Source organism: Semicossyphus pulcher, unplaced genomic scaffold, assembly GCF_022749685.1.
Source record: "Semicossyphus pulcher isolate SPU_LCO1_2020_fin unplaced genomic scaffold, fSemPul1.0.p SCAF_3, whole genome shotgun sequence".
In the NCBI taxonomy this organism is placed as follows: Eukaryota; Metazoa; Chordata; class Actinopteri; order Labriformes; family Labridae; genus Semicossyphus; species Semicossyphus pulcher.
In genome coordinates, this window is record NW_027211704.1 from 17,514,216 (window position 1) to 17,540,082 (window position 25,867).

The 25,867-nt window shown below is 42.7% G+C and overlaps 1 protein-coding gene across 2 annotated transcripts in view; it reads right to left on the minus strand.

Moving 5' to 3' along the window:
* The window catches only part of LOC138605478 (low-density lipoprotein receptor-related protein 1-like), a 96,994-nt gene that overhangs the window by 33,334 nt on the left and 37,793 nt on the right, over positions 1–25,867 (minus strand). For both annotated transcript variants that reach the window (XM_069677758.1, XM_069677757.1), the window contains exons 7-28: positions 19,248–19,410; positions 16,725–16,947; positions 14,843–15,032; positions 14,608–14,751; positions 12,613–12,849; positions 12,238–12,418; positions 10,985–11,207; positions 10,224–10,413; positions 9,969–10,094; positions 9,276–9,416; positions 8,622–8,747; positions 8,419–8,535; positions 8,220–8,300; positions 7,042–7,209; positions 5,335–5,517; positions 5,044–5,241; positions 4,649–4,894; positions 3,578–3,775; positions 1,356–1,560; positions 1,016–1,180; positions 678–922; positions 363–494 (exon numbers count right to left, since the gene is read on the minus strand). In XM_069677758.1, coding sequence (XP_069533859.1) covers positions 363–494; positions 678–922; positions 1,016–1,180; positions 1,356–1,560; positions 3,578–3,775; positions 4,649–4,894; positions 5,044–5,241; positions 5,335–5,517; positions 7,042–7,209; positions 8,220–8,300; positions 8,419–8,535; positions 8,622–8,747; positions 9,276–9,416; positions 9,969–10,094; positions 10,224–10,413; positions 10,985–11,207; positions 12,238–12,418; positions 12,613–12,849; positions 14,608–14,751; positions 14,843–15,032; positions 16,725–16,947; positions 19,248–19,410 — 3,882 coding nt within the window. The remainder of the gene's footprint in view (positions 1–362; positions 495–677; positions 923–1,015; positions 1,181–1,355; positions 1,561–3,577; positions 3,776–4,648; positions 4,895–5,043; positions 5,242–5,334; positions 5,518–7,041; positions 7,210–8,219; positions 8,301–8,418; positions 8,536–8,621; positions 8,748–9,275; positions 9,417–9,968; positions 10,095–10,223; positions 10,414–10,984; positions 11,208–12,237; positions 12,419–12,612; positions 12,850–14,607; positions 14,752–14,842; positions 15,033–16,724; positions 16,948–19,247; positions 19,411–25,867) is intronic.

A 25,867-nucleotide genomic window follows, 5' to 3' on the forward strand; every position in this document is an offset into this window, starting at 1 on the left:
GACGTGGAGAGTCGCGGCTGATGCCTCCATCAGACAGAGTGGGGCTCTCCATTCCATTACCCCCTGAGATAATAGAAAGTGTTGCTCTGAATACTAAACTCTCAGCTGAATAAACAGGCCGCTCTCCTTTTTCACGGACAGACACTTCAATGTGCTCTGAGGCTGTCACGACAACAGCAACTCGGAGTGGAAAAAGTCTACATCGTTTAATCCTTTCTTTTTTCCCTCCTCTCTCCCTCTCTTTCTTACACACACACACACGACGACACGATTTTGCCACGACAAGCAGAGGTTAACATTTTCTGCCGGCTCAAACGGGAATCAAAGGGTAGTTTTACTACAGCATGTGTGTTCCTGCTTACCATAGCACGTGCGCCTGTCAGGGCCCAGCTTCATGAGGTGAGGGCAGGCACACGAGAACGTTTGATTGTAGTTGATGAGACAGAGATGAGAGCACGGCTCTTTGCCATCTTTAGCAGCACACGGGTTAGGAGCTGGGGAGACATGGGTATGGAAAAAAATGTAAGATATATATACTTAAATATCTCAAAAATCAGGGTCTACAAAATGGCAACGTTCACAAAATTAACATACAAGTTGTTCAGCTACGAACAACTAACTTCTGTGGCAATATAAACAAGCTTTTCGGAGTTAAATTTGCAGTATGTTTTTCTCACCCTGCGGCTGTCTGGACGGATGGTACACCTGAAGGTCAAAAGGTTGCGTGTTGGTTCTCTGGACGACAGTGACGTTGCTTCCTGTCCACTTGTTTGCTTTGGCCAGTGTGTTGGTCCTCCAGTCGGTCCAGTACACCTCCCCGCCGTACATCGTGACGGCGAAGGGATGCGACAGATACTCGTGTCCCCTCAGGACCTCGATCAGCCCTGACCCGTCGTACTTGGCTGAATAAATGGCATCAGACCTGCGAATAGCACAGTTTTTCTGTTTAAATCTGGGCATGACTGGAGTGTATTGTGTGTGACTGTGTCCATGTGTGTGGCATTTTTTTTCTGACCTGGCGTCGATCCAGAGGATGCGGCGTTCTAGATAGTCCACAGTGAGTCCATTTGGCCAGCCTCCATTGCCGGTTTCCTTATGGATGGTCTTCCTGCCTTCTCCGCTCATGGATGCTGCTTCAATCCTGGGCAAGCTGGCATCCCAGTCTGTCCAGAACAGGATGCTGCCCACACAAATATGCAGTGATTAAAACATTATGGTACAATACTATAGTTTCAGGACCAGTGTGTAAAAAACACAGCCCCAAAGTTAAAACAAAAAAAACTATTATAATTTTTTTAATTAAAAGCCTTCTGTTTGATATTAGCAGGAGGTACACTGAGAAGTGTTTGACTCACCCATCGCGGGGATCCAGGGCAATAGCTCGAGGGTGCTCCACCTCTCCAGCCAGCAGAGTGGTCCTCATGGTGCCGTCCAACTTGGCCACCTCGATCTGATCCAGGTTGCTTTCCACCCAGTAAATGTTTCCTGCTATCCAGTCCACAGCCAAACCCTCGGGGGTAGCCAGCCCGTACTGGATCACCACATCGAAGCTGGTTAAAGCTACAAGGACGGATACAAAGGAGGGGAAAATATGGTCCGTTTAACATGTCTAAACTGACTATAAGGAATAACAAGCAGGGCGCTGGTTAAAATGTATTTGTCTCTCTTCATTGAAAACAGCTACAAAAAACTGATCCGATCATGTTTCATCTTATTTCTCGGTAAAATAATTATTCCTCTGGGGCTTTTAAGTTTCTTAATGAATTCACACAATATTTCAATATGTACGCATGAAGTCTTCCCGGGCTGCAATGCGCTGAAGGCAACATTTTAGATTGCACCGCACCGATCCGCTTCCCCTCTCTGTATTTACAAATTATGTAAATGTGATCAAGCTATTTGGATTCAAACCGAACGTTACATAACAAACTGTTATTTCCTTTAATTAAACGGTTAGATGTTATGTTCAGGATAAAGCCACATGTCAGGACAATGAATGGAAACATAAATAAATACAGTGGAGGCTCAGCAGGGGGTGTCATACTACAATTACAGAGTAAGCTTTTAAAAAACTAAATATGTGCTGCACTGCAGGGCTGAGGAGACATTCTCCAGCCTCTTCCTCTCCCTTTCATTTTTCCACTGGGTCCCTAATCAGAGGGAAATGTCTAATTATTCCAGATGAGTCATTATGCTGTCTGGAGCAATGAAAACACACGCACACACTGTACTCGCCTGTTGACAAACGTGGCACACACAAAAACCACGTATAGACACAAATACACACGTGTAACTGCACCAAAACTAAAGTGCAGACCTGTACACATAACTTTCTCATTGTTTCTGCTGCAATGATGATAGGGCACATTAGTCATGATTGACTCGTCCGGCCCCGCTTTTGATTCTCTGTTGACAAAAGCCACGGTAAGAGCAACAACATCGCTGAAACATCACATGTTGTGCTGGATATTTTTGCATGCGGTGTAGTGTCACAAACATTTTAGGTCCAATAACATTGTCATGAATGAAATGGTTTACCTCAACAGAAGTAAAATAGAAAACTCCAGTGTGCTATATCGTATTTAGAGATTAAAATGTTGTGACTCATAAAAGTCTCTCTAATCCAGTAAAGCCCAGCACAGTAAATTGCCTTTGACACTTTGATGGGCTTAATTTTCTACAGAACGCCGCTTTCATTTCAACTTCAACGCTCCAAACGTCTATCTTCACTTTGTCTGATGGTTTGTCCTGAAGTATAAATGTAATGAACAGCCCTTTATGTGCAGTGATGTAAATGTTATCTCTGTATATGAATGCCTAGAAGAAACATCCTAAGTGGAGGTTAATTCTATGTCTATGTCTATGTAATAACAACTGTATATAAAGATGGACGACACATCTCCATCTACTCTCATCGTACAATATTGAAGACAAAATAGCCCCTGTGACGGACGCTGCCATCCTGCGCTGGTGACGTCATTTGGAGCCAGAGCTGCGCCATAGCCACTTCTGCTAACCAAAACGCACACTTCATTTACCAAAAGAAAACAGCAAAGATCTCCCCCACCGGCATGTTTACCAGCAGAAAAGCTTCTTTGTGTTGGTGTGAGGTTAACGTTCACAGATATGGAAACTTCAATGACTGTAGTGATTGTTTGAGTTACGTCTCCTCTCACTGTTCTGCCTCTACTCTGCTAATCAGGAACAGATCGGCTGCAGGAGCCGTATTTGTCAACAGAGCTGTCAATCATCCTTTTTACAGCATCAAATAACTAATTAAAACTACTTGTCAGAAAAATGAACACTTGGACGTAAATCAGCATGATAAGAAATAACTATAATGACAGAAACCATGTTTGAGAAAAATGTATTTGGTGTGTATTTTGATTTTATAGTTTGACTCATGTCCCATCTGTTAACATGGAGGAGGCGGGCTTTATGACCTATACTGCAGCCAGTCAGCAGGGGGCGATAGAGAGGGTCCGGCTTCACTTTTAGGGAGCTGTCATGTCATCCATCTTTTTGAACAGTCTATGGTCTTAATATACAAATCAAGTGTTTAAAGCATATCGATCACCTCCATTCTCCGACAGCTTCCCGCGATAGATCTTGTCCTCCACCACGTCCGTCCAATAGAGGGCACTCTGGCTGAGATGGAAGTCCAGAGCGATGGTGTTCCTCAGGCCCGGCACCAACACGCTGAACTCTCCTTTGTTGAGATCGATGCGGCGGATCTCGTGGCGGTTTGAGAAAATGATAAAGGGTTTGAAAGGATCTGTGGGAATAAACAGGAAAGATCAGTGGCCAGGTGGTGAAGGGTTAAAACCCTCAGCTTAGTCATCATTGATTATTGCTCAAAATACTGCAGAGCAGCTCTGCTCCACAGCGTGGAAACCCTCACATCCTCGCTCCACTGCAGTCCAATGAGAGAGGCGCTGTGTTCAAAGTGGCTCTAATCCGCGGTAATTAAAACACAGTGTAAATAAGACAGGAGTTATCAGGAGCTAACAGGCAGCCAGACAGCCAGCAGGATGAATGAGGGGGTGTTGGTGGCTGGTCTGTAAGACCTGGCAGTGAAGCGCACATCATAAATTCATGTTTCATCACTGGCTGGTAGCTGCAGGCAGCGAACTATATACTATATGTTGATGCTAAAATTCAGAGCTCATTTAATGTGACTGAGCAGTTTCCGTTCGCTCCTGTCTTTCCCTCTAGCTAACTTTAACAAAAATCACATCTTTTCACTTATCATTTAATAATTCTGATTCTTTCTGTTCATAAATATTGAAACTGCTGGATAATGACGGGCAGGTATTTTAACGTGTCCTTAGTGCACATTTTCCCTCGATCATTTTCTTGTTTATAACACATTTAAGCTCTTTCTCCTCTCTGTCTCAAGTGCTCTGTCTATTGTCCAAAGGAGTATCGCATCGAAATTTTGGCTCGGCAAGCCTTCTCCAACCGCACAGCTTCCTGCTTGGGCGTCCTCTCCTCTGCTTGATCCCTAACCCACACCACACTTCTTGATACTGTCTTGAACTCAAAGACAAAGCCCAGAGCCCCGGCACTTCTTTCACTTCCTCCCTTACTGTACAGCTAGCATCAATCAAAAGTTGAAATTCCTTGTGCTGTTTCTTCGGTTCCTTACCGGTGCTCTTGCAGTTCTCCATGTCAGGCTCCAGTTCCCAGCCCTCGTAACAGGAACATTTCACACTGAACTTGTCCTGTTCACAGCGCTGACTGCACTTCAGGTGTTTGGCGCAGAAGCTCTGGATTTGACAGGTCTTGTTGTCAAGTCCTAACTCCATGCCCAGTGGACAGGAACAGATCACCCCCTCGCCAGGGGCCACTGTGCAGTTATGGCTGCAGTCGCCATTGTCCAGTGAACACAGGTCTGTAACAGAGAGAACATCAGAGGAGCACCGACACAAGGGAAAGACACACAGAACTTTTACTGAACAACTGAGGCCATAATTTGAGCTGCAGAGTTTTGCTTGCTGTTTTGGCGCACTGAAAGACAGCCTGGGTTCTGTTGTCTCTTACCGCAGAGTTTCTCATCGGAGCCATCTGGGCAGTCATCAGTGCCATCACAAAGTTTCTCTGCAGGCAGGCAGATGGTGGAGTCGTTGGCACACACATGGTGGGACAGCTTACACACCAGCGCCTCGCAGTTGTCCTCATCAGAGTTGTCCTCGCAGTCGCTGTCGCCGTCACACACCCAGGCTTTGCTGATACAGCGAGCTACGAACAGACAGCAACGATTACTTCAAAAATAATGACCTCAGCTGACTTTATATATATCATACTTGTTTGTTCGGTGTGTAGTCTCCTCACCAGAGTCCCTGCAGCCGAACTTGACAGCTGGATCACACATGTGTGTGACTCCCTCACAGTTCTTCTCGTCGCTCAGGTCCATGCAGTCAGTGTCCCCGTCACAGCGCCAGCGCAGCGGGATGCACAGGCCGTCCATTCTGCACTGAAACTCATCTGTGTGACAACCTCCAGGAGGACGCGTGGCTGCGGAGAGAAAGACATGATAAGACTCTCAAACATCATCGTCTTCAGTCCCTGCATGTATTTATCTCATCAGGACACACGGCATTGTGCAACATCAAAAGACAAAACTAATGAGGAGTCTGTTAGAAACCTGGATGGCAACAAGTCTTAGCAACAGGACAGACTGAACAGATTCAAGTATGCATCCTCAGAGGGTCATTGTTTCAGTCATAAACACCAGCTGCCAATGACTCATTGTGTTATTGTTTCAATGTTGCTCTTAATCGAAGAATCATAACTAATTGATCATCATAAGGAGGTATTTGTGAATCATGTGTTGTCTTTACTTAAAGAGAACCGTTATTATATCACTCACTAAAGTGAGATGTATTAGGTGTTAGTGGCAGTACCCAAAAGACTGGTTGAAGCCAGTGTGACTAATGGGGACCGGGGGTCTATTAAATCTACTGACTAAAATGTAAACACCCACTATGATTTTAGTGCCGAGTGCACTTCAGGGAATAGACAATAAAACAGTGCGGAGATGGAAACATCAAGCCATGATAATAACAACCACCTGTGACAGCCATGTTCTATTAATAATGTAAAAGTGTCCAAGAGGCTATTAATATAGTCGTTTAACATCAGCTTTAGTACTAATAAAACCTGATTGACTATCTGCAACTTAGAGGAAGTTTTGGTTCAATACATCAAATCATACTAGGTAGTTCTTCAAGTCAGGTTTATAATAATACATGGGGAGTCAACACAGAGCAAGTTTGGACATCCAACATGGCTGAACAAAGATAGTAGTAGTATTAAAACATCTTTTAAATAAATAAAAAAAGAGTTGTTCCCATAAAAATGTTCAATACATAGACTTGAGTATTCAATGATTCAGAGTACCCCTTTGATACCAGTGCATTAAATATTATGCAAGGAATATCGTGGTTTGAATATTTACCCCAAAACAAGCTAGGCTAACGTTAGCGGTGCGTGGCTCGCGTTCTCGCCTGACATCCAGTGACACCAAAGGCCGACAGAAACACTACATTTTTACATGAAGCTGCTGCTAGTTTGTGTTTTTACTCCTCTCAATTATATTAAGTTAAAATAAAAACAACATACAGTACATAACAGCCTTTAAAGTGTGACTGCTAACATTTAGCTAGCTTGGACTGCTGCAACACTCTCCGCTAAACAGCCCACAGTTCTTCTTTGCTGCTTTATAACAGTAGTTGCTTTTCGCAGCTGTAATATATATTAATGCTGTGTAGGCTACAGTTTTGGATAAGAAGAAAAAAGTTTTAAAAAAAATTTGAGGGCTAACAAACAATAATAAAGCATTTTGGGCCGTAAGGAACAAGGATTGGTATTAGGATTGGTAGAACTTTGAATAAAATGACCACGGCAGTTCTGATATGAACATTAGCAAATTGTAGGTCATAGTTGAAGGATAATTTCCCACATGCAATTATCGGCTGCAGTGAAGAGTTTCCTGTAGGTGTAGGAAACCCCGCCTGATCGGCAGGTTAAGACACTGACCCTGATTGGTGCAGTTTGCGTGGGTCTCGTCGCTGTAATCCCCACAGTCATTATCCCCGTCACAGGTCCAGTAATCAGGGATGCAGCGGCCGCTGTTACACTTGAACTGAGCGCTCGAGCACGAGTGACTGCAGCCCGCCTCATCACTGTTGTCCCCACAGTCGTTATCTGAAAAACAAATACAGTCAAACAACACTCACTCTCTCACATTATGAGGCGCCCGCTGCCTCAAAGGGAATAAATAGAAATAAATATGCAGAAAGCAATTTCTGTTCTTTTTTTTCACATTTAACACAGAGACAGTGAAACCATGGAATACAAATGAAAGAGAATATGAGAGAGTAAATAATGGCAGAAACTGCATAGATCAGACCATGCACCATGAGGGAATGTACCGAGCGCTGATACATTGAGCTTGGCAGCAGAGCATCATAAGCACATTATACTCATTCTAATGTAAAAGGGCAAACTAATGTATTACTTTAGAGCTTTTAACAGCAGCTAATTTCATATTCATCAGGGTGATGGAAATCTATTCTGTGGTTAAACTACGTGTCATTCAATCTGACTTTCTGTTAAATCCATATCAAATTAAATTGAGATTCATTCATTTAATTGCTGACAGAACAACTACACTTTGAGTGTCTCCTTGAATTTGGTTGCTTTAAATAATCTTTTACAATTAATTAAAGCTAAATGAATACCAAACCTCTCTTGCACACTACAGTAAATTAATAGCAGCAGTTTTGGCCTCAGCTTGTGGCCGTGTTCGATTAGCAGAGAAGCAGCCCTAACTGGACCTGTGGACAGCTGAACTGGCCGGTCGTAGAGCTAGCCTAGCGTCATGGCTGTTTTTGGTGCATGTTGATCTATGCACTAACCGGTCAGGTTCGGACAATTCAACTCATCAGAGCCGTCCCCACAATCCTTTTCTGAAAGACAGAACCAACGGAAGACAGCAGAGTGGGCGAACGGAACAACACGGGACAACAAAACCAACAACACAGAACAACAAAAGACAAGAAGGAACGACGAGATGACAAAAAAGGAGAGTGTGTGCCAATATGAGGCTGGTGGAAAAACATGCACGGCAAACTGAAACAATGGAAAGCGGGGAGTTGACACTGTAAACAGGCATACAGGAGGAGAAGAGGAGAGAGAAAAGAGCAGACACTAACCATTATCACAGCGCCAGTTTATGTTGATGCAGCGGCCGTTGTTGCAGGTAAACTGGGTGAGGGGGAAACACGTCGGGTAGGCTGTGGGAAAGAGTTCAGACATGTTGCTTATGAAAACTACACACTGAAAGTCAACACAACTCTTCAAACATCTGAAGAACAAACCAGACTTAAGGACAACAAGAGTAAGTTGACTAACCACAGGATGCAGGTTCATCCGAGCGATCACCGCAGTCATCGTCCAGGTCACATGTCCAGGAAATAGGGATGCAGCGCCCGCTAGCGCATGAGTACTGATTAGGCGGGCAGGTACGAGCTATGAGACAACACAGAGGAGCTCATGAAAAATCATACATTATACAAAACATTTTTTAGTATGGGTGTGTGTCTTCGCTAGTGTACCCGAGCAGGTGGTGTTTGACTCGTCCTCATCGTTCCCACAGTCGTTGTCTCCGTCACACAGCCAGCGCAGAGGGATGCAGCGGTTGTTCTTGCACTTAAATCTGTCTGTGGGGCAAGTGTGCTGGTCTGGAGGGAAGAAAGGAAACATTCAAGGGCGAAAAGGGAAAAAAGAAAGATGAGAAGTGTGGGGAGAGGTGTGTGTGGTATGTAAAGGTGAAAGAGTGGAGGGATGTGAGGTGCAAATGAGAGAGCGAGAGGAGATATTTGAGTTTATTTTGGGAGCTAATTCAAGTTTTTTCATTCTGGACGGGCTTTTATTTTGACAGGGACAGGAACATGTCTGCACTTAAACCACAGACAGACACACAGAGAGAGCTTTTCCAGATCCACAGACATTGCTACATTCCTCCTCGCACAAACACACACACTCACACTCTCCCATATCATGTGCTCACATACACACAAAATGAGTATGTATAAACACACACTCAGTAGATTCAGAATCCGCTCTCTCATTTCATTCTGGCATCACCAGACTGTCAAACACAGACTGCCAGACGTCAAATGACTCAGTAAAAGCAAGAGGGAGGACTGTTTTGAAACCATGGCAGATGCTTGTGTGGATCTGTGTGTGCGTGCATGTGTGTAACTCACGGCACAGCTCAGGAGCCTCGTCGCTGTTGTCCAGACAGTCGTTGTCTCCGTCACACTTCCAGCGCTCCTGGATGCAGCGGTTGTTCTTGCAAGCAAACTCCCCGGACTGGCACTGAGGAGGGGGGACGTACGACGGGTTGGCTAATGAGGAGAGGAAAAGAGGGAATAAAGTTAAGTGAAGAGAAGAGAGGGGATAAATATAGTTTTGAATCACCATATTTTGCAACAGTTTGACTGGTTTTGCGGAAAACAGCAATTACAAGAAAAGTCGAAACCCATCAGTCAAAACCACCTCACCCATACAGAACTGAAGCCGAGCTGACTATTTGCATGCACATCAAGTCGAACACTGGGAAGAGAAATTAACAGCCAAATAGATAGCGCAGATTGATTTTTATTGAGACTGTGACAGAGCTGATGGTTTTGTTAATTGTATTTTAACCAGAAAAACGATCAACTTGAATATTCAAGGTTTTAAATTCTCAGTATTTACTGCAGAGTAGTTTTACTGGACTGCATCACATGACACAGCTGCTTCTGTTGTTCCCACATCTCTGTCCAACAAACGCACCGTCACAGTCACACAGCTTGACTCATCTTGTCCAACCTACCAGAAATAAAACCTCGTGCATGTAGTGGAGCAAAATAAGTATGAGGGAAAAACGCACATGCAGCATTCATGTTTGCACTCACCTTTGCAGCTGGTGTTATCGGCTGGGTCGAGTATTTGGTCTTCTGCACAGGCACACTGCCGGCCTCCTGGTATGGCCAGACAAAGACTGCTGCAGCCACCATTGTACACACGGCACGCATTAGAGCCTGCAGATGTATGTAAGGGTTAATTTGAATGCAAATTAACTGTATTAAAATATCAAACATTATTTATAGAATAATGAATCCTGGATTAACATGAACAGACGGATGGACAGGAGAATAATCCCATTGTACCTTGCTGCTGCTGAGGGTCGTACATGCGGATTTCAAAGATGGGTGGTCGCTCGTTGCGGAGCAGAGTCGCAGCGCCAGTGGTGGTGTCCAGCTTGTAAATGCTGCCGCTGCGATACTCGTTCCAGAACAAGAAGTGTTTGTAGTGGCAGAGACCAAAGGCGTGGTTCAGCTCCTGACCTTCGTACACAGTCTGGTGACGTGAGAAAAGCAACGAAATGGTAAAATATGCTCACAAGAACAGACTGCATTACTCTGTGTCCAGAATTACAGCCCAAAACATGTTCATATTAATTCATGGTGATGATAAATTGTGATGTAATCTTTCTACCTTGACAAGCTGAAGTAATAACCGTACAAATCTAAACATCTTCTGCTAACATACCAAAGCCAGACTCAAGAGCCTTAGAACAGAAAGAGCAGATAATAAATGTGGCCATAAAATACCATTTTCATTATGTGGCTAAATGTTTAATTTTCATTCATTTTAAATAAACCACAACATTCCAGCCTCTAATTATGAAACCAAAATATAACCAACACAGAGAGCGGTTAAAACAACATTTATTCATGGTGTGAGCTGTATTAAAGGGCTCAAGCACTCGGACCACACACAGTCCTCCTTTGCGTTATAAAGCATTTCTTATTAGCTTCCTCAGCACTTGTCAGACCCCGTCAAAATAATCCCCTGCCTCGATTCCTGGGCACCACTCTGCCTCTGAACTGCGCTATAATAATCCCCATGATGGCGAGCGAATGCTGACCTTGCGCTCCGAGCTGTTGAGGTAGACCATCTCAATGCGGTCGTAGTAGGCGTCCACCCAGTAGAGGATGCCCTGTGGGATGTCCAGACTCAGACCGTTGGGCCACAGCACCGTTTTGCTTGTCAGGAACACGTTTCTGTTGGAGCCGTCCATCCAGGCTCGCTCAATTTTGCCCCGCTTGCTCTCCTTAGGGTCCTCCTCCCAGTCCGTCCAGTACATCCACCTGAAGACGCAAAGAGGGGACTGTGACTAGTGTTGACTGACATTTGATTGTAAGAAAAAAGACATATGTGTTGGACATCTGGAAGAATCCCTTCGCTTTAACAGAGAAAAAAAAACCTTTATGTAGCTACCCTGAAGCCCAAAACAATCAGAGCATCCAGTGAGGCGGCTCCACTGTGTTTCTCAGCTGATCTGCCCACAGGCAAAACAGGTACTTAAGGGCCTGTCAATCTTCTCCATTGATCTGTGCTCAGCGTGTGAGCCTCAGCTGTCAGGAATATTCTGTAAAACCTAGACACAATCCCCCTCACTGGAATATGACAGACATTAGCATTAACATTTCATATTTCCTTCTTCCTTTCTTTCCTGCAGATTTCTCCTCCTCCTCGCTCCTCTCCCTGAGCCTGACTGATTACAGGCATTAGTGAAGGCGAGTGGCTCTCCCCTAGGAAGTGTTTGGACACACATCACCCTGTCACTAGCAATCCAAATAATGTGTGTGTGCGCTTATGAGCGCGATATTTTCTCCGTAGAGAGCCCATGAGGTCAGATCGATAAGGCACATCCATACACGGTGAGATTAAGAGCTATTTGAAATAGTGCGAGAGAGATATGCCTGTGTGTTAAAAGGCTTTAAAGGAAATCTATCGTTTAATACACAAAATGCTCCTTATGCTTTAATAAACGGCGTGTGATCAGTGTAATCTGAAGGGACGCAACAGTTTTGATCGACAATACAGATTAAAAAAAGGCAGGAAATTGTGAGGAGACATTGAAAACAACACAATTAAACCAACTCAACACAAAAGATAAGTGAAACTGCGCCTGAAAGAGAGTACGCAGAGAGACAGAGCAGCTGAATTATTTAGCTTTAGTCATCAGGCAGATGACCAAAAGACATTAACACCCATTGTGATCTCAAAGCAAACAGCCGTCTTAATGTCGGCATCAGTTTAACTGCTGCCTAAATCTCTACCGGGTCTGTGCAGCTGAATTCTACTCAGTGATTTTTATCCTCTTTGTCTCCTTACCCGTTTACAGGATCCACTACGATGGCACGAGGGTGAGTCATTTTCCCCTCAATGAGGGTTTTGCGAGTCTGTGAAGCCTTTTCCAGCCGAGCCACGCTGATGGTTTTCTTAGGCCCGTCATCTGTCCAGTACAAGTTGTCAGCCATCCAGTCCACAGCTATGCCCTCAACTGTGTGGATTCCTGAGACAAAGACGTTTTTAGGGGTATTTTAGTCATTCGTTTAAATTATTTTTCTTAAAGACTTAACCCGGACATATAAAGGTTAAAACTCTTTGGTTGACTAATATCCCTGGGAAACCAGTTTAAAAAGCCTCCATGATATTCCATTCATCATCCATCATTTTTGTTGAGCTAATTAGCTAACATCAGCCTACCTTCTTTCACGATGGTATCCCTCTCCGTTCCATCAATCTTCTGTCGCCCGATGATGTAGCTGGTGGCGTCGGCAAAGTAAATGAACTCGCTCTCAGCATGAAAGTCCAGAGCTCTGGGGTTCATCAGATTCTCAATGGGGATCATGTACTCGTCCGGCACCTTGGCATTCAAATCCATGCCCCTGATTACCCCAGGGCGACCTTTACCGTACACCAGGAAGAGTTCATGTTCGGGTTCTGCAGAGAAAAAAAAGAAATCTGTAGCTTTGACCTAAATTTATGTGCAGAGAATTCAACAGAGACAGTTATCACTGCTTTCTTTCGCCTGCCCTCTTTCTGCTCTTTTACCGATTTCTGTTGACAAAGAATCAAAAAACTTGATGCTGACTCATGATTGCCTTTTTTTTTCAAATAACGTGTATTGATTTAACAAGCAAATAACATGCAAGACCAGCAAAAGCCCCAAATGAAAATTAAGTGATTTTCAATTGAAAGGGAGGAGGCAGAGGGAGAGATGGTGGTGGTGGTGGGGGGGGGTCGCCTGTAGTTAAATCAATTGTGTCACTTTCAAGGACAGTTTATTCTCAGGAGGCCGATCAATGTAATGCTATTATTGGTTGATAGAATATTAAAAGACTTCTCAGAACCAGCTGAATCAGCCTGACAGCTTCATGTGGAGGTCAGTGGAGAGCTAAAGAGTCAGGCTAAGTTAAGTTACTGCTCTTCTGCTGTGTGCACAGCTTTCTCCCAGCCCACAGCCCAGGGGAGAGCAGCATCCCCGATCCAACCTTGGCTGCCCTTGTCTTTAGGTCAGCAGAGCTGAATCACTGCAGCTCCGACTTAATACTTACAGTTAGGCTGGGAGCACGCACACATCAGCCTGGATGTGCTGAGTCTGTGCTACAGTGCAGAGGTTCCCAGCCTTTTTTTTATCAGACAAACCAAACCCCGGCCAGAAGAGCCAAATCCCTCACGCATGCTATGTTTCTAAAATGCTCACTTGAATTTATGTTAAACTCAATTTAATTCAATACTTTCAGTGATACAAAAGTAGATATTAATTCAGCGATGTTTTCATCCAATTAAACAACCAATGTTATTTATTCAATGTTTCAACCGTTAATTTCAAAGTTTAATAATTAGCTACTTCCTTTAGTTTGAGCTAACTGCTATGTATTTTCACCTCTCATCAGTAAACTATTACATCACTATAAAAAGTGCCACTCATTACTTTGAGCAAGTTATTTATCTAGGTAATCTATGTAGCCATTAGACAACTTTCAGTAACTTTTGGTTTTTAAGTAACATTCTAATTTCTAAAATCTGTTACTGTTAGCTAACTGTACTTCTTGCTAACTTGCTAACCAGTTTTCTCCTGTGGTGTTACAGTCAACAAGATATTTATATTTTTTTAGTAATGTGTTACTTTATCTGAAGGTCTGAGCCTAACTCTACTTTACATAATTTAGAAAAAAGCTACAAAAAAAAAAACAGGCAGGCATAAGCTGACTTTTACATATTTAAAGTGTTAAGCTAGTCATTACTTTTTGCTAGCTAGCTATCTACTGTAAATATTAAGGGCAACTTTAAGTTTCTTTTAGTTCGTATCACCCTTTTATTATATTATGTTACGCTAAGTGTTCTGCTTGCTAATTGTTTTCTCCGGTGGTGTTAAAGCCAACAAAAAACATATACAGTGTGCGGTATGTCTGAGGCTAACTTCACCAGCTGCACTTTAAACTGCTCTAGCACTCCAACAAAAAGCATGCAGTGTCTCTTTAAATTGTATTTTGCATCTTTCTCTAAATACTGGAGCTTGTTACTCCACATATCTCCATAAATGCCTTGGCAACTGCAGAAGTATCCTCTGAGGTACAAGTACCTGAATAAATGTAGCAGCTGATGTGTGAAAGAGTATTTTGACGGCTATTTCACAACAACAACTTCAGTTTCTTTGTACTCATGATTATTTCATTTCACTAGAGTCCCACTCACTTTTGCAGGACTTGCCGTCGCTGCCGAGACTGAATCCAGAGCGACAGCGGCAGGTTCGGGTCTTGTGGCCGTTCCCCAGCAGACAGATATCCGAACAGCCTCCAGCCTTCCCAAACTGGTCCACCTCACATGCATGGCTGCGCACTGGAGACAAAGAAGGTGGAAAATAAAGTCTCCAGAACAGGAAGCATCAATACCGTATTGAGATATAAAAGCATGTGTGACTGTGGGGCACCTGGCGGCTGGCGTCTCTGGTGGTAGACGTGCAGCGCTCCTCCCTTGTCCACTCTGGTCACTACTTGGTAGTCTGTGCTGTTGAAGCGGTTGACTCTGATCACACTGGTTTTAGGCTGCATGTTGGCGTTGTCCGAGTTGGTGGCATACAGATAGTTTTCAAACACAGTCAGCCCGTACAGGTGCTCAATCTTAAACAGAGAGAAATGAAAGAGGGAGAAACAATCAGTAAGGCTGAATTTTTCTGTTTGTGAAAAGAAACTATCTATCACTGGTGGTATTTCCTGCTCTTCTTGACCCTAAGGCATGTTAGTTATTCTTCCGAAAAAGGAAGAAAAAGGATACACAGCAACAGCCCCCTGTTTCCTGAGCTTGTTTATTGTGTTTCATGGTCTTGTGAAGGCTGTTTAGGTAAAAATACATAATTTTGTTGTCTGAGTTTGAGATCCCCATTGATTGTTTTTCACTCTGGATGTTCAAATTTAAATGCAAATGGTGGAAAAAAGACGGGCATGATTCATAGTGGAGAGGTGTTTTATTTTGGTGAGTCCATCCTTTTCTGTATATAAAAACCTCAGTGTTTTATTGCTCTTACACCATGGCAACTTACCACAAAAATAAGAATTATCATTCATTTAACTTTAGTCATTTTTTACCCAGGTTACCTTTAGTTAAACAAACCATGTGTCGTGTCCGAGAGCACTTGTTAAACTGTTTACCTTCAGTCTATTTGAGGTGTCCTGATACACAGCTCAAACACCCATCTGCCTTCACTTTAGAAACTGCTATTTACTATTTGCGCACAGTACACAGTGGTATAATATATACAGTGATGTAGTGTCTAGCAGCACAAACAGGAGAGCTTCCACAACTCACAGACAAACTAGCTTCTATCTGACAAAATCAGGAAGAAAAGCAGGGCGAGAACTTTGACATCCGAACAAACATAGCCGATGACTCAGTGTCCCATGAGGCCATGTCTGCAGCAGCAGAAAAACCTGAGGTGTCATTGTGGTCTGTCACAGCGGGCCGCGAGGAGCTTAGTGGACCAAAGAGAGACACGCACAGACAGTCAGGGAGATAAAAAATGTAACTATCACAGGCTGAAGTGCAAAGCTCTGCTGGGAGGACACACAGTATGGAAACCTGCTAGTATCAGAGTGTCAGGATACATGATATAATATGATGTCACGTTTCCTTGTAGGTCTAGCCAAGACAAACCAGATGAACGCTAGCTTAAAGAAATAAAAGTTGTGGTTCAAATTCATAAAAAAAACTTTCAAATTATCACTTTAAAAACTGCATTTTTACAGTTTCACCTTTAAGAGAGAGCGCGCCAGGCCTTTACGAAGACGTATACTCTTAATAACACAGACTTCACCAAGTCCCATCAATAACACACTTTCTTTTAACCTTAACTTGAAGGATGAGCTTTTACTAATGCCTTTAACAGGTGCAAACACACACATAAAGCAAGACATGGTGCTTTTGTTTGTGTGTCCCCGTCTGCGCCCTCAGGCTCGGTAAGTAAATGAAGCCATTACTTCTCCACAGATCACAGTAAAAGCCATGGTAACACGTTTAAGAGCTGCTGTGCTTCACCAGCGCTACAACATCTACACAACAGCTTCGGTATTAGACACTATTAATCAGCCGCTCTAATGAAAAGGCAAATGTCCGCCATCTTTTCTCTGCTCATTAATCACTGTGCAAGAAGACATTACAGGAGTACACAGGAGAAACATCAGGTGTATAATAGATGTATAGGGAACGCTAAAGCGAAACATTATAGGTTTTAAAGCATGTTAAATAGCATACACAAGGGCAGCAAATTTACAAGAGTTTACTTCCTGCTAATGTACGATAAGTGCAGCTGTTCTCACCAGCAGGCCTTGGATGATGGTGTGTCGGTTCTTGCCTTCGTAGTCCACAACCTCGATGTAGTCCAGATAAGCATCAGCCCAGTAAACAAGCCTGCTGACCAGGTCCAGCGTGATGCCATGAGGGAAAACAATCTTACTGTCCACGAGCTTTGTTCGGTTCTGGCCGTCCATGTCACAGCGCTCCACCTTCGGGATCTGACCGTAGTCTGTGAAGAAAACCTTCCTGTGGGAAACAAAGGATCAGACAAAGGATTTAGGATAGATGGAAAGATTCAGGATACATATTCAGCCCAATTGTTATAATTGATTGATTGCCCTTTTTTCTGCAAAAGGAGACAATAATAATGTGGTTAAGGAAGCAAAAATCTGTGATTGATTTATTGTAATGTTTTAAGGAATAATTTTGATTATACAACAGTTAGTTTGGACCAAGTAATCTGATTGGACAAGAGGCATGCCATGAGTGGTAATAGAGAACAACATCACTCTGCCTCAGCCTAGTGCTGAATAATGTTAATTAACATTACAGCAGACCGTGTATGTCTGCATGAGTCAAGCTGGCACCTCTGAATTACACAGCAGATTCTTATTTCACTGGATCATGATAAATTAAATCAAACAGATAAATGTACAGGATAAAAACAGCTGATCTGTGGTAACCTGTAGACAAAGAGTGCAGGAGAATGTTTCGGTTGCTTGGCAACAAAAGTCCAGTTTCAGTTAAGTTGTGGAACTAGCTGAGTTTGTGGAGCAAAAAGTAATCTGTTGTATGTTGGTACTTTTTACTACTATTTTCTGCGTGTATAACTTCTGTATAAAGGCAATAATCGGCTGTGATTATCACCTAATCACATCTGTGATTATATTCAGTAAAACATCACAACCTTGAGTGTGATATTAATTAAAGGGGAGATATTTTAGCTATGCAATTAATTATTGTAATGTGTTTTTGATTCACGTTGGTAAACTTTGTTTCCTTTTAATAATTGTATACATATTTTAATGAAATTATTTTTACGGAGCCTCTCCTTCCTCCTGAAACGAACGAGCCATTTTGCCATTCAAAGGTCAGACCTTAGCCACGATTGGCTGACAGTTTTCGAGTGACTGCAAAGCCCCTCCCCCACATGCGCAATCCCACACTGGGGAGCTTCAATTTTTCACTGCACTGTCACTCCAAAGTTGTAGAAAACATGGCTGCTCTAGTATTGGTTACTCTGCCTTATATGTACGAGTCAGAATCACCAGGAGGTGTCGGAATGGTAAGTTGAAATCTTGACTACTTGACTACAAGCTAGTGCAAGAAGGCAGACGATTGGTCGATTTCAGCTAAAGCAAGGTTCTAGGTAGAAACCTGCAGCTGTTCTGAACGGCCCATTTCAGAGGCTACCGTATTAAAAATGTCATTCTGGAAAAACACAGAATTATGCAGTTTTCACTTTTTCACTGTGAACAATAAACACCCAAAAATGTGAAACCCATGCAACATATGAGAATATGCATTCAAAAGATATGGCCCCTTTAAGTAATTGCTAAATATCTCTAGGTTCTGGAGTTTCTCAAGTTTGTGTCTGAACATTTGTAGTTTTTTTAACATATTTTGTAGAAAAACATTCCCTCTGTTAAACTGATTTAGAACCACACAGCGTTTGTCAGAGCTTAATCATTATTTTCCTGAGTTTAACACTGCAGCTAAAACAAAAACACAATTACATTCATCAAATACTTTGGGATTTCCCGTCTAAACTAAATCCAAAAAAAATACCAGTGAGTAATTCCAAAACCTGAAACCATCAAATAAAGAAAAGCAGAAACATAATGATGTTTGCTTTTCTCAAATGTCCTTTCTTTGCTGTTTTTAAAACAGTAAACAGTCAGTGTGGAATTCCTGGAAAGATTTACGCTCATTGATCTATCACAACAAAGAAGGGATGATTTTTGCTGTAATATTGCTGTTATTGCTGTTTTTCTCCACCTCTAATGACCCTGCAGACCGCAACAAAAGAAAGCAGCGCCAGTGAATCCACCTGACCTCGTTACTGAAAGAACCAATTACAGCCGAGGATTTCTGGAGGGATGGAAACAACGAACGTAGCTACAAGCGCTTACAAGCACACACACACAGACATTCTCATATTTATGATGTTAATTTCTCCCCTCACGGACACACATGGACCACAGTTATACAAGCGCTTCAAGGAATTTAGTTGGGAGTCTGGTTCGGAGGAAAAGAACTGTTACAAAATCATTCGTTTTCACTCAGAACCTACACGGTTAGCTCACTACAGAGCAACACAACATCTGCACTCAATAAGTACAATGTCCAAGCCTCCATTTAGCCTCCCCAACTTGTTTAAATGTTTGGTAACAATGACGGATGACTCCAGTTATTCTAATGGAACTACAACTTTGCATGGATTACTTAACAGAGGATCTTTTTAGGGGTGCATTTAGAAAACTATACTGTATCAGTATCTGCATTTGTGTTTACGCATAAGAAACAAAGCAAGCAATCGAACTGACCCCATGGTTGGGTCCAGAGCAATGCCTTTAGGGTTGTACAGCTCCTGGTCCAGGAGGGTGACACATGTCTGCCCGTCCTTGTCACACACGAAGATCCTGTCGTCCACGTCATCCACAAAGTAGAAGTTTCCGGTGAGCCAGTCAATGGCCATCTGCTCCACATCTGGAGAGAGAGAGGAGACATGAGGAGAGGAGGGGGTGAGATAGGACACAGGAGGTGCAGGAAGGAGAGAAAACCAGCCTTTGAACTGATTGTTTTTGACAGGTTGAGAACCTGAGCGTGTGATGCTGTTGTACACACTTGCAGCAGACGAGTAAGAGGTTTGACTCACAGTCATGTGGTGAATTAAATTAGTCAGCGATACTGTGTGGCAGCTACTGCAACAGCTCTCAAACAAACACACACACATTCACACACAATCCGGATTCCCAGGTTTGGACTTGGGGCAGTTTTCCTGACTGACAAACGGGGTGACAGACAACACCAATTAGCATGTGTCTAAGTAATGTGTCTGTCATTCAAAGTCACTCAGACAGACACAATATGAGACAGGCTGTTTGTTGCCTCAAGGTGAGTGAAGCTGCTCAGATGTAGCTAAGCGACAGCAAGTGTGGTTTTTCTAGTGTTTATTTTCCAGAGGCTCAGCTCACAGCGAAGACCAGTGCCCCACGCGTTGATGAAAATCACCCACCTAGATGCTTTCACGTGGCTTCACACACATTATTTAAACATTTACAGTCCACAGAGCCCAGGCTGTACAAGGAAAAAAGACTGGAATACCACTCCTCAATCCAAACTGTTGTGAATGTGCTGCAGGACCACATAGGGAGGGTCTGATCGAGCAGAAAAACTGTGAAAAAGAATAACACAAGACTTTAATATGCCCCTCTCCCTCGCTCCCTCATTCCCTCCTCTTCCTTCCTTTCCTCAAACACAAACTCAGCCACACCGAGCCCGAGCCAAGGACCAGAGACAGAAAGCTATTGTTGAAGCTGAAGGAGAGGAGATGTGAGGTTTTTAAAGGTCCAGGATGATCAATTTACTGTAGTTAGTTGCAGGAAGTTTCCACCCAAATGTTGCAATTTCTTATACTTCTGAGATCCGAGCACAGTTTTCCCATGTTATGCTAATTCAATTAGCATGCTAATTTATCAATGAATAAATCATAATAAATCATTGAGATTTAAAATCAAAATATTTTCAGCTTACAAAAGGACATTTATTGCTATAAAAGTTTGAAACTAGCCTACAGTATCTAAAATTGTTAGAGTTAGCTCACAAAAATGATGCTAACACAATATATCTGTAATAATAATTACTATTTATAACATGACAGTGACAGGGCTCAGTCTGCCTGAGTAGTTTGTACTTTCATTCAAATACAGTGATGATAACAGATTGTTTTGGCCACTTGAGTCCAATGAAAACAAGGTCGACACAATAATGACATATTTAACTTGTTGATATGTTTTTAGCTTTTTAGCTAGTTTTCAGTTGTTTTTAGCCAACGGTTTTCACAGTCAGCTGATATGGAATAATATTGGCACTTAGGTGATGTTGTGTTTCTGCCCAATATATAATTTAAGCTCTTTTTTATGTATCCACTAACTCCTGAAGCAGACATTTAGTTTTAGCTGCTATAACACCATGTAGCTAGTGGCTAACTTTGTCTGTAGCTTTCAGAGGGTTTTTTCCACTGCATTTTTTCTCTGTATCTTTACTGATACCATTAAATAAAAGCAAAATACCAAAAATGTATTCATTTGGAAAAAATAAAATGTAACCAAATGCTGTGGTTGAAAAAAATTAAAAAAGCAGCAAAGTTTGAGGCTAAAACCAAAACAATGAAATGGAAGATGCTAAAGGGCTCCGTAAGCTGAGGAGAATCAGTAGTCAGTTGATTCATCATAACAAGTGAACACTTTCACATTGTAGTCATGTGGTCCATTGTTAAAAAAACACATTTGATTTAAGCTGCTTTAAGTTGCATCTTAATGAAACATGACTCTTTTAACACCGTGTTTTTGCTGCTTGGGTAAAGGAACTGAACTTCTTCCAGCACCTTTAAATAGTAATGTTAACATGGGGACTGAAGACTGTACGTCTGCAGAAGAGTGAGCGAAAGAGAGAGAGGGAGGGGAGGAATGGGGAGGAGGGCTTCACAAACCACAAGATTTGTATTTTCACAGCTGCCACAAGCACTGCTCTCCACATCCACACACACTGACACACACACTCACACACACACACACACACTCAGATACAGGGCGAAAATCGTGCTGCAGGGGTTCCTTGGTCATGCAGAGCGGGGTGATTAGGGTGGAGGTCTAATGTGGTGGTATGTTTACAGGGGTGACTGGGTCACTGCGATGATTTAGGGGAGACAAGAGGATCAATTTCTCCAACCGGGGAAGAAAAGCTTTAATTGGGGAAATGACAGAGCAGATTCCTCACCATACGAGCGTATAAAAGTGTTCAGACTGAACTCCAGAGAAGACCTCTGAATTTTAAAAACTGACATTTTTCTGAAGAGCCTGACCATCAAAGGGAGGGAAACACTTTCAAATACCTTTGCTTTGAGTTAAAGTGGAAAACAGATAAAAGAAAAATACAGATGGAAGGAGAGGAAAGGGGGGAAAAAAGAGGAAAAGAGAAGAAAGAGGTAGAGAGAGATCTGATTTCCACTGGGGGAAACTGGGGGCATTGTGCAGCATTTCTGAGGTTTATGGGAATCGGGGGGCTGTATTCCCAAAGGTGCTTTTAATTTTTTAACACAGAGTTCTGTGTGTAAACGCTTCCAGCTGCCCAACAACACACTGATTCACTGATTAAGCAATGGGTAAACAAAGGAGGGGGAGAAAAGAGGGGATTGTGCAATATTCGAAAAGTTTACTAAAAGCCTTGGAACAAAAAAAAAAAGTCCATCCCCTGATCTCCATTTTCCAAAAATGGCTCCAGCAAGGCCAACAACTTTTCTATCTCCTCCCATTCTCCTTCTCTCTCCTCCTCCATGCATCATCCCCCTATCCCTCCCCTTTGTCTGTTCCCCAGAGGTGGAAAAACAGTCTGGATTCATTAACTGCAGCTCTGTCTGTCTGAAACTATGCTATAAAAAACAACACAGCATAATTGAAAAAACAGAACCGGCTGCCTTCTTCATTTTTTCCTCTGCTCCCTCTAAACAACTTGTTTTCTTCGTGTTTCCTTGTTCATCTCTCTGCTCCCTGTTGGTCTTAGAAAAACAACCGCCGAGTGGATGTCGAGATAATGTATTCAAAATGTAGCAATGGTAGGAGAAGTTTTACTCCAGTGACTGTGTTTAAGATTAGTTAGGGGGGAATACGTCTTTACAGGCGCCAGCTGCTCTTGATACGCCACGAACACGGGGGATCAATAGTGAGATCATTAGTTTTAAAGAAGCTGATACAGGTTCCGTCACTTTTGAACTGTGATTGAAGCCTTAACACCGACCGCTCAAGCACCCCAACCCCCACTTCCCCTCGCCAAACTCCCGCAATCCGAAACACTCCTTCAAGCATCTGGGGAAGGCGTCACACCAGAAACACACAGGCGGGGGGAGAACGCCAAAAAAACAACGACACAAATTTAGTGTGCGGTTTGTCGAGATCCAGCAGAAATCAAAGGCTAGAAGGGAAAAGAGTGAAGAAGTCGGAGCCCTGAAGGCTGAAATGTATTTCACAGCTCAGGCAGAGAGAGGTTTAAAGCTGAATAAAGTGTTGAATTGAGAGAAGATTTGAAAATGTGCTGACTGGCCTGCCTTTTAACAGCACATGACCTCTTAAGGAGATTTCAGGCCAGTGTCTGTGCTAAGCAGCACACTGTGGCTCACTGTGCAGGGCAGCAGGTACTGGGGCTCTTACAGTACAAGCAGGGAGAGGGGGGCTTAGTGACAGCTCTGGGATCAGCCCTCCTGTGCATAGTGTGACGCATCAGCTTCTACCACTGAGTGTAAATCCACCTCAGATTCATTTCTAGGTTTCCCATTGGGAGAACTCTCAACAATGTGTTTGAAACAACTGCTATACCATTTTTTCCTACGCTATAAAGTGAGTGCCCCCTTGATACTTTATACTATAGTATACTGTATGCCATGTACTGTAGGTATTATACTCTTAACTGTATGGATGATGTGATTTCTATTATTGTTTTATGGCCTGGCTCAGAACACTGAAGAAACCCTAACCTAAGAACAAGCTAAGCACAAACAAGCTAAGCTAACGGTAGCAGCTGCTCTACGTACAGCCTCTCCTGAAGTTCGGTCCAAGAAGAAACATTTTTCACATGGAAGTACGTAATTTTGTGTCTTTACAGGTTTGAATTATCTTAACTCTAATAATAAAAACGGCTTTTAAATGTATTATAAGAAAGAAACTGATTGCAGACATTTTGCTAGCTTGGGCTAATGCTACACTCTCTTCTCGCGGCACAATGATCTTCTTTGCTGCTCTAACAGTATTATTGATGCGTATGCTATTGATTTGAGAGAACAAACAAGTCGATTTTTGCTAGTAAATTATGCTTTTTGTGCCATGTATTTATTTGCCAACTCGCCTAAATCAGAACATTCTGTATAGTATTGGCGGTACCAGACACCAGAATCAGTATCAGCAACTCAAAGGTAGCTCAATGCTACAATGAAGCAATCCTCACCAAGTTAACACAAGCAAATACTATGTACAAAAATTGTATTTCAAGTCTGTCTCTGTCTTTAGTTTACACTGAAATATCTGAACAACTATGTATGTGTTGCCAAGTTTGAAGAATAACCGTTTGACTTTGGTGATCTGCTGATTTTTCTTGCACCACTGTGAGGTTGATATTTCTGTTTTTTAGCAAAATGTCTCAACAATTTTATTGATTGCCACACAATTTCTCTTCTCTGTTGATGAAAAGCAATGACTTTGATGATCCCCTAACTTGTTAACATCAAATAATAACATGTATTTGGTACAAACTTTGTTTTATAACTAAAGACCTTAATAAATACATTTTCATCAGCCTCAGCTGTACTTCGTGTCTGATGCTAATAAGCAAATGTTAACATGCTATAAAAACCAAGCCAAGATGGTGAACATGGTATAAATTCACCTATAAACAGGAGCATATCTGCATTATTATTCCAAGCATGTTAGCATCCTAGCATGCTGAGACTACTGTGTCATAATACAGCTCCACGGTGGCTGCCGTCTTGCCGTACTGCTGAAATTAACACAGATCAAGTGTCTGGCTCCTCATTAAAATTAAATCTCAACTTCATCAAGCCGTTATTTGGTGATCCCTATATTTCATTGAGTTTTAAACTGTTTTGATTCAAAATAAACTCTGGTGTATTTGGTGTTTTCTTAAACCTAAAAGTACTGAAAAAAGTGATGACATTTCATTGTCACATGGGATGACTTATTAGCAATGGCAAGTAACTGACACACACAAATATATAATAAAAGTAAGTGTATATGTCAGGGAAAAGGGCAGCAGAAAGTGAAGTGAGAGAGAGAGAGAGAGAGAAAGCGGGGACACATCTGGACATCTCATCAGTAGCATTCTGAGGTCATGAGTCACTCCAACCACAAGCGCATCATTTCCTGTATGTTCACCCCTGCCACTGGTTGTTTTGGGCTCCTTCCATGTTGACTGTAAGCATAAAATTGCTCCTCCTTTTCTGTCACACTCGCACGCCAGCGGCCTGTCCAAAGAGAGCCACTCTGCTGTCTGGGCAGTCGCTTTAGATTATGCACCGGCACAGATGAGAAAAACCTGCTCTTTTGTGTTGTATATATTTTGTGCTGACGCTGAGCAGAGGCTGTTTGGGGGGTCTGCTGAGCGGTCAGAGGATGCAGCTTTTAGATATTCCAGACATGATTTGTTAAGTCATCATAAAGTGGTCATGCTTTTCTCTCTTTTAATTTGATTTGTCTCATTAACTGTCTTCAAACAGCATCTCTAAGCTTCTGTCTAATCTCACTCAGGCACATTTCAGCATAAAAACAGTGACATTGTCACCCAGACAAAGAAAGCTCCCGACAGCTGCTCACTTACAACATCAGTTCAGCATCACTAATGCGCATCCTGTCAGTGCTCCTGGATGCAGCCAGTTCTCCATTTTGTCTCTCTGTGCACACATTTGTCTTTGAGTCTTTGAGTTTGTGTCTGCACACGATTGCTGCAGTGTGTGTGGGAGTGTGCATGTGTGGGGGACAGCCGTGGAGAACCCGGCTAAAGCTGCTGGAATTTCCTGCAAATTCTTCTGGTTCTTAAATAGTCGAGTCCAAAGCGAGCGGAGGTTCTGGGTAAAGCTGCACGATTATAGCACCAGCATCAATCCTTGTTTTTCAATACATGTTTTTCATTATAGAATCTCGACGTAGATGTGGCACTGTCTCTTAAGATGTACTTTTTCCTGCATGAGGCATTGATTAAGGGCTCTTATATATAATGTGCTAACAACAGATGTGCTGTTAGCTTGGCTCAAAATAGACAAAGAAGTACAGCATGCTCGATCTTGGGAGCTTGTCCGATGCCATCCGATGTGGAATGATCATATTTCCAAATGACAGCAGAACCGCATTGTGCGTGCATCCGGAGGACAGAGCTGCCCGAC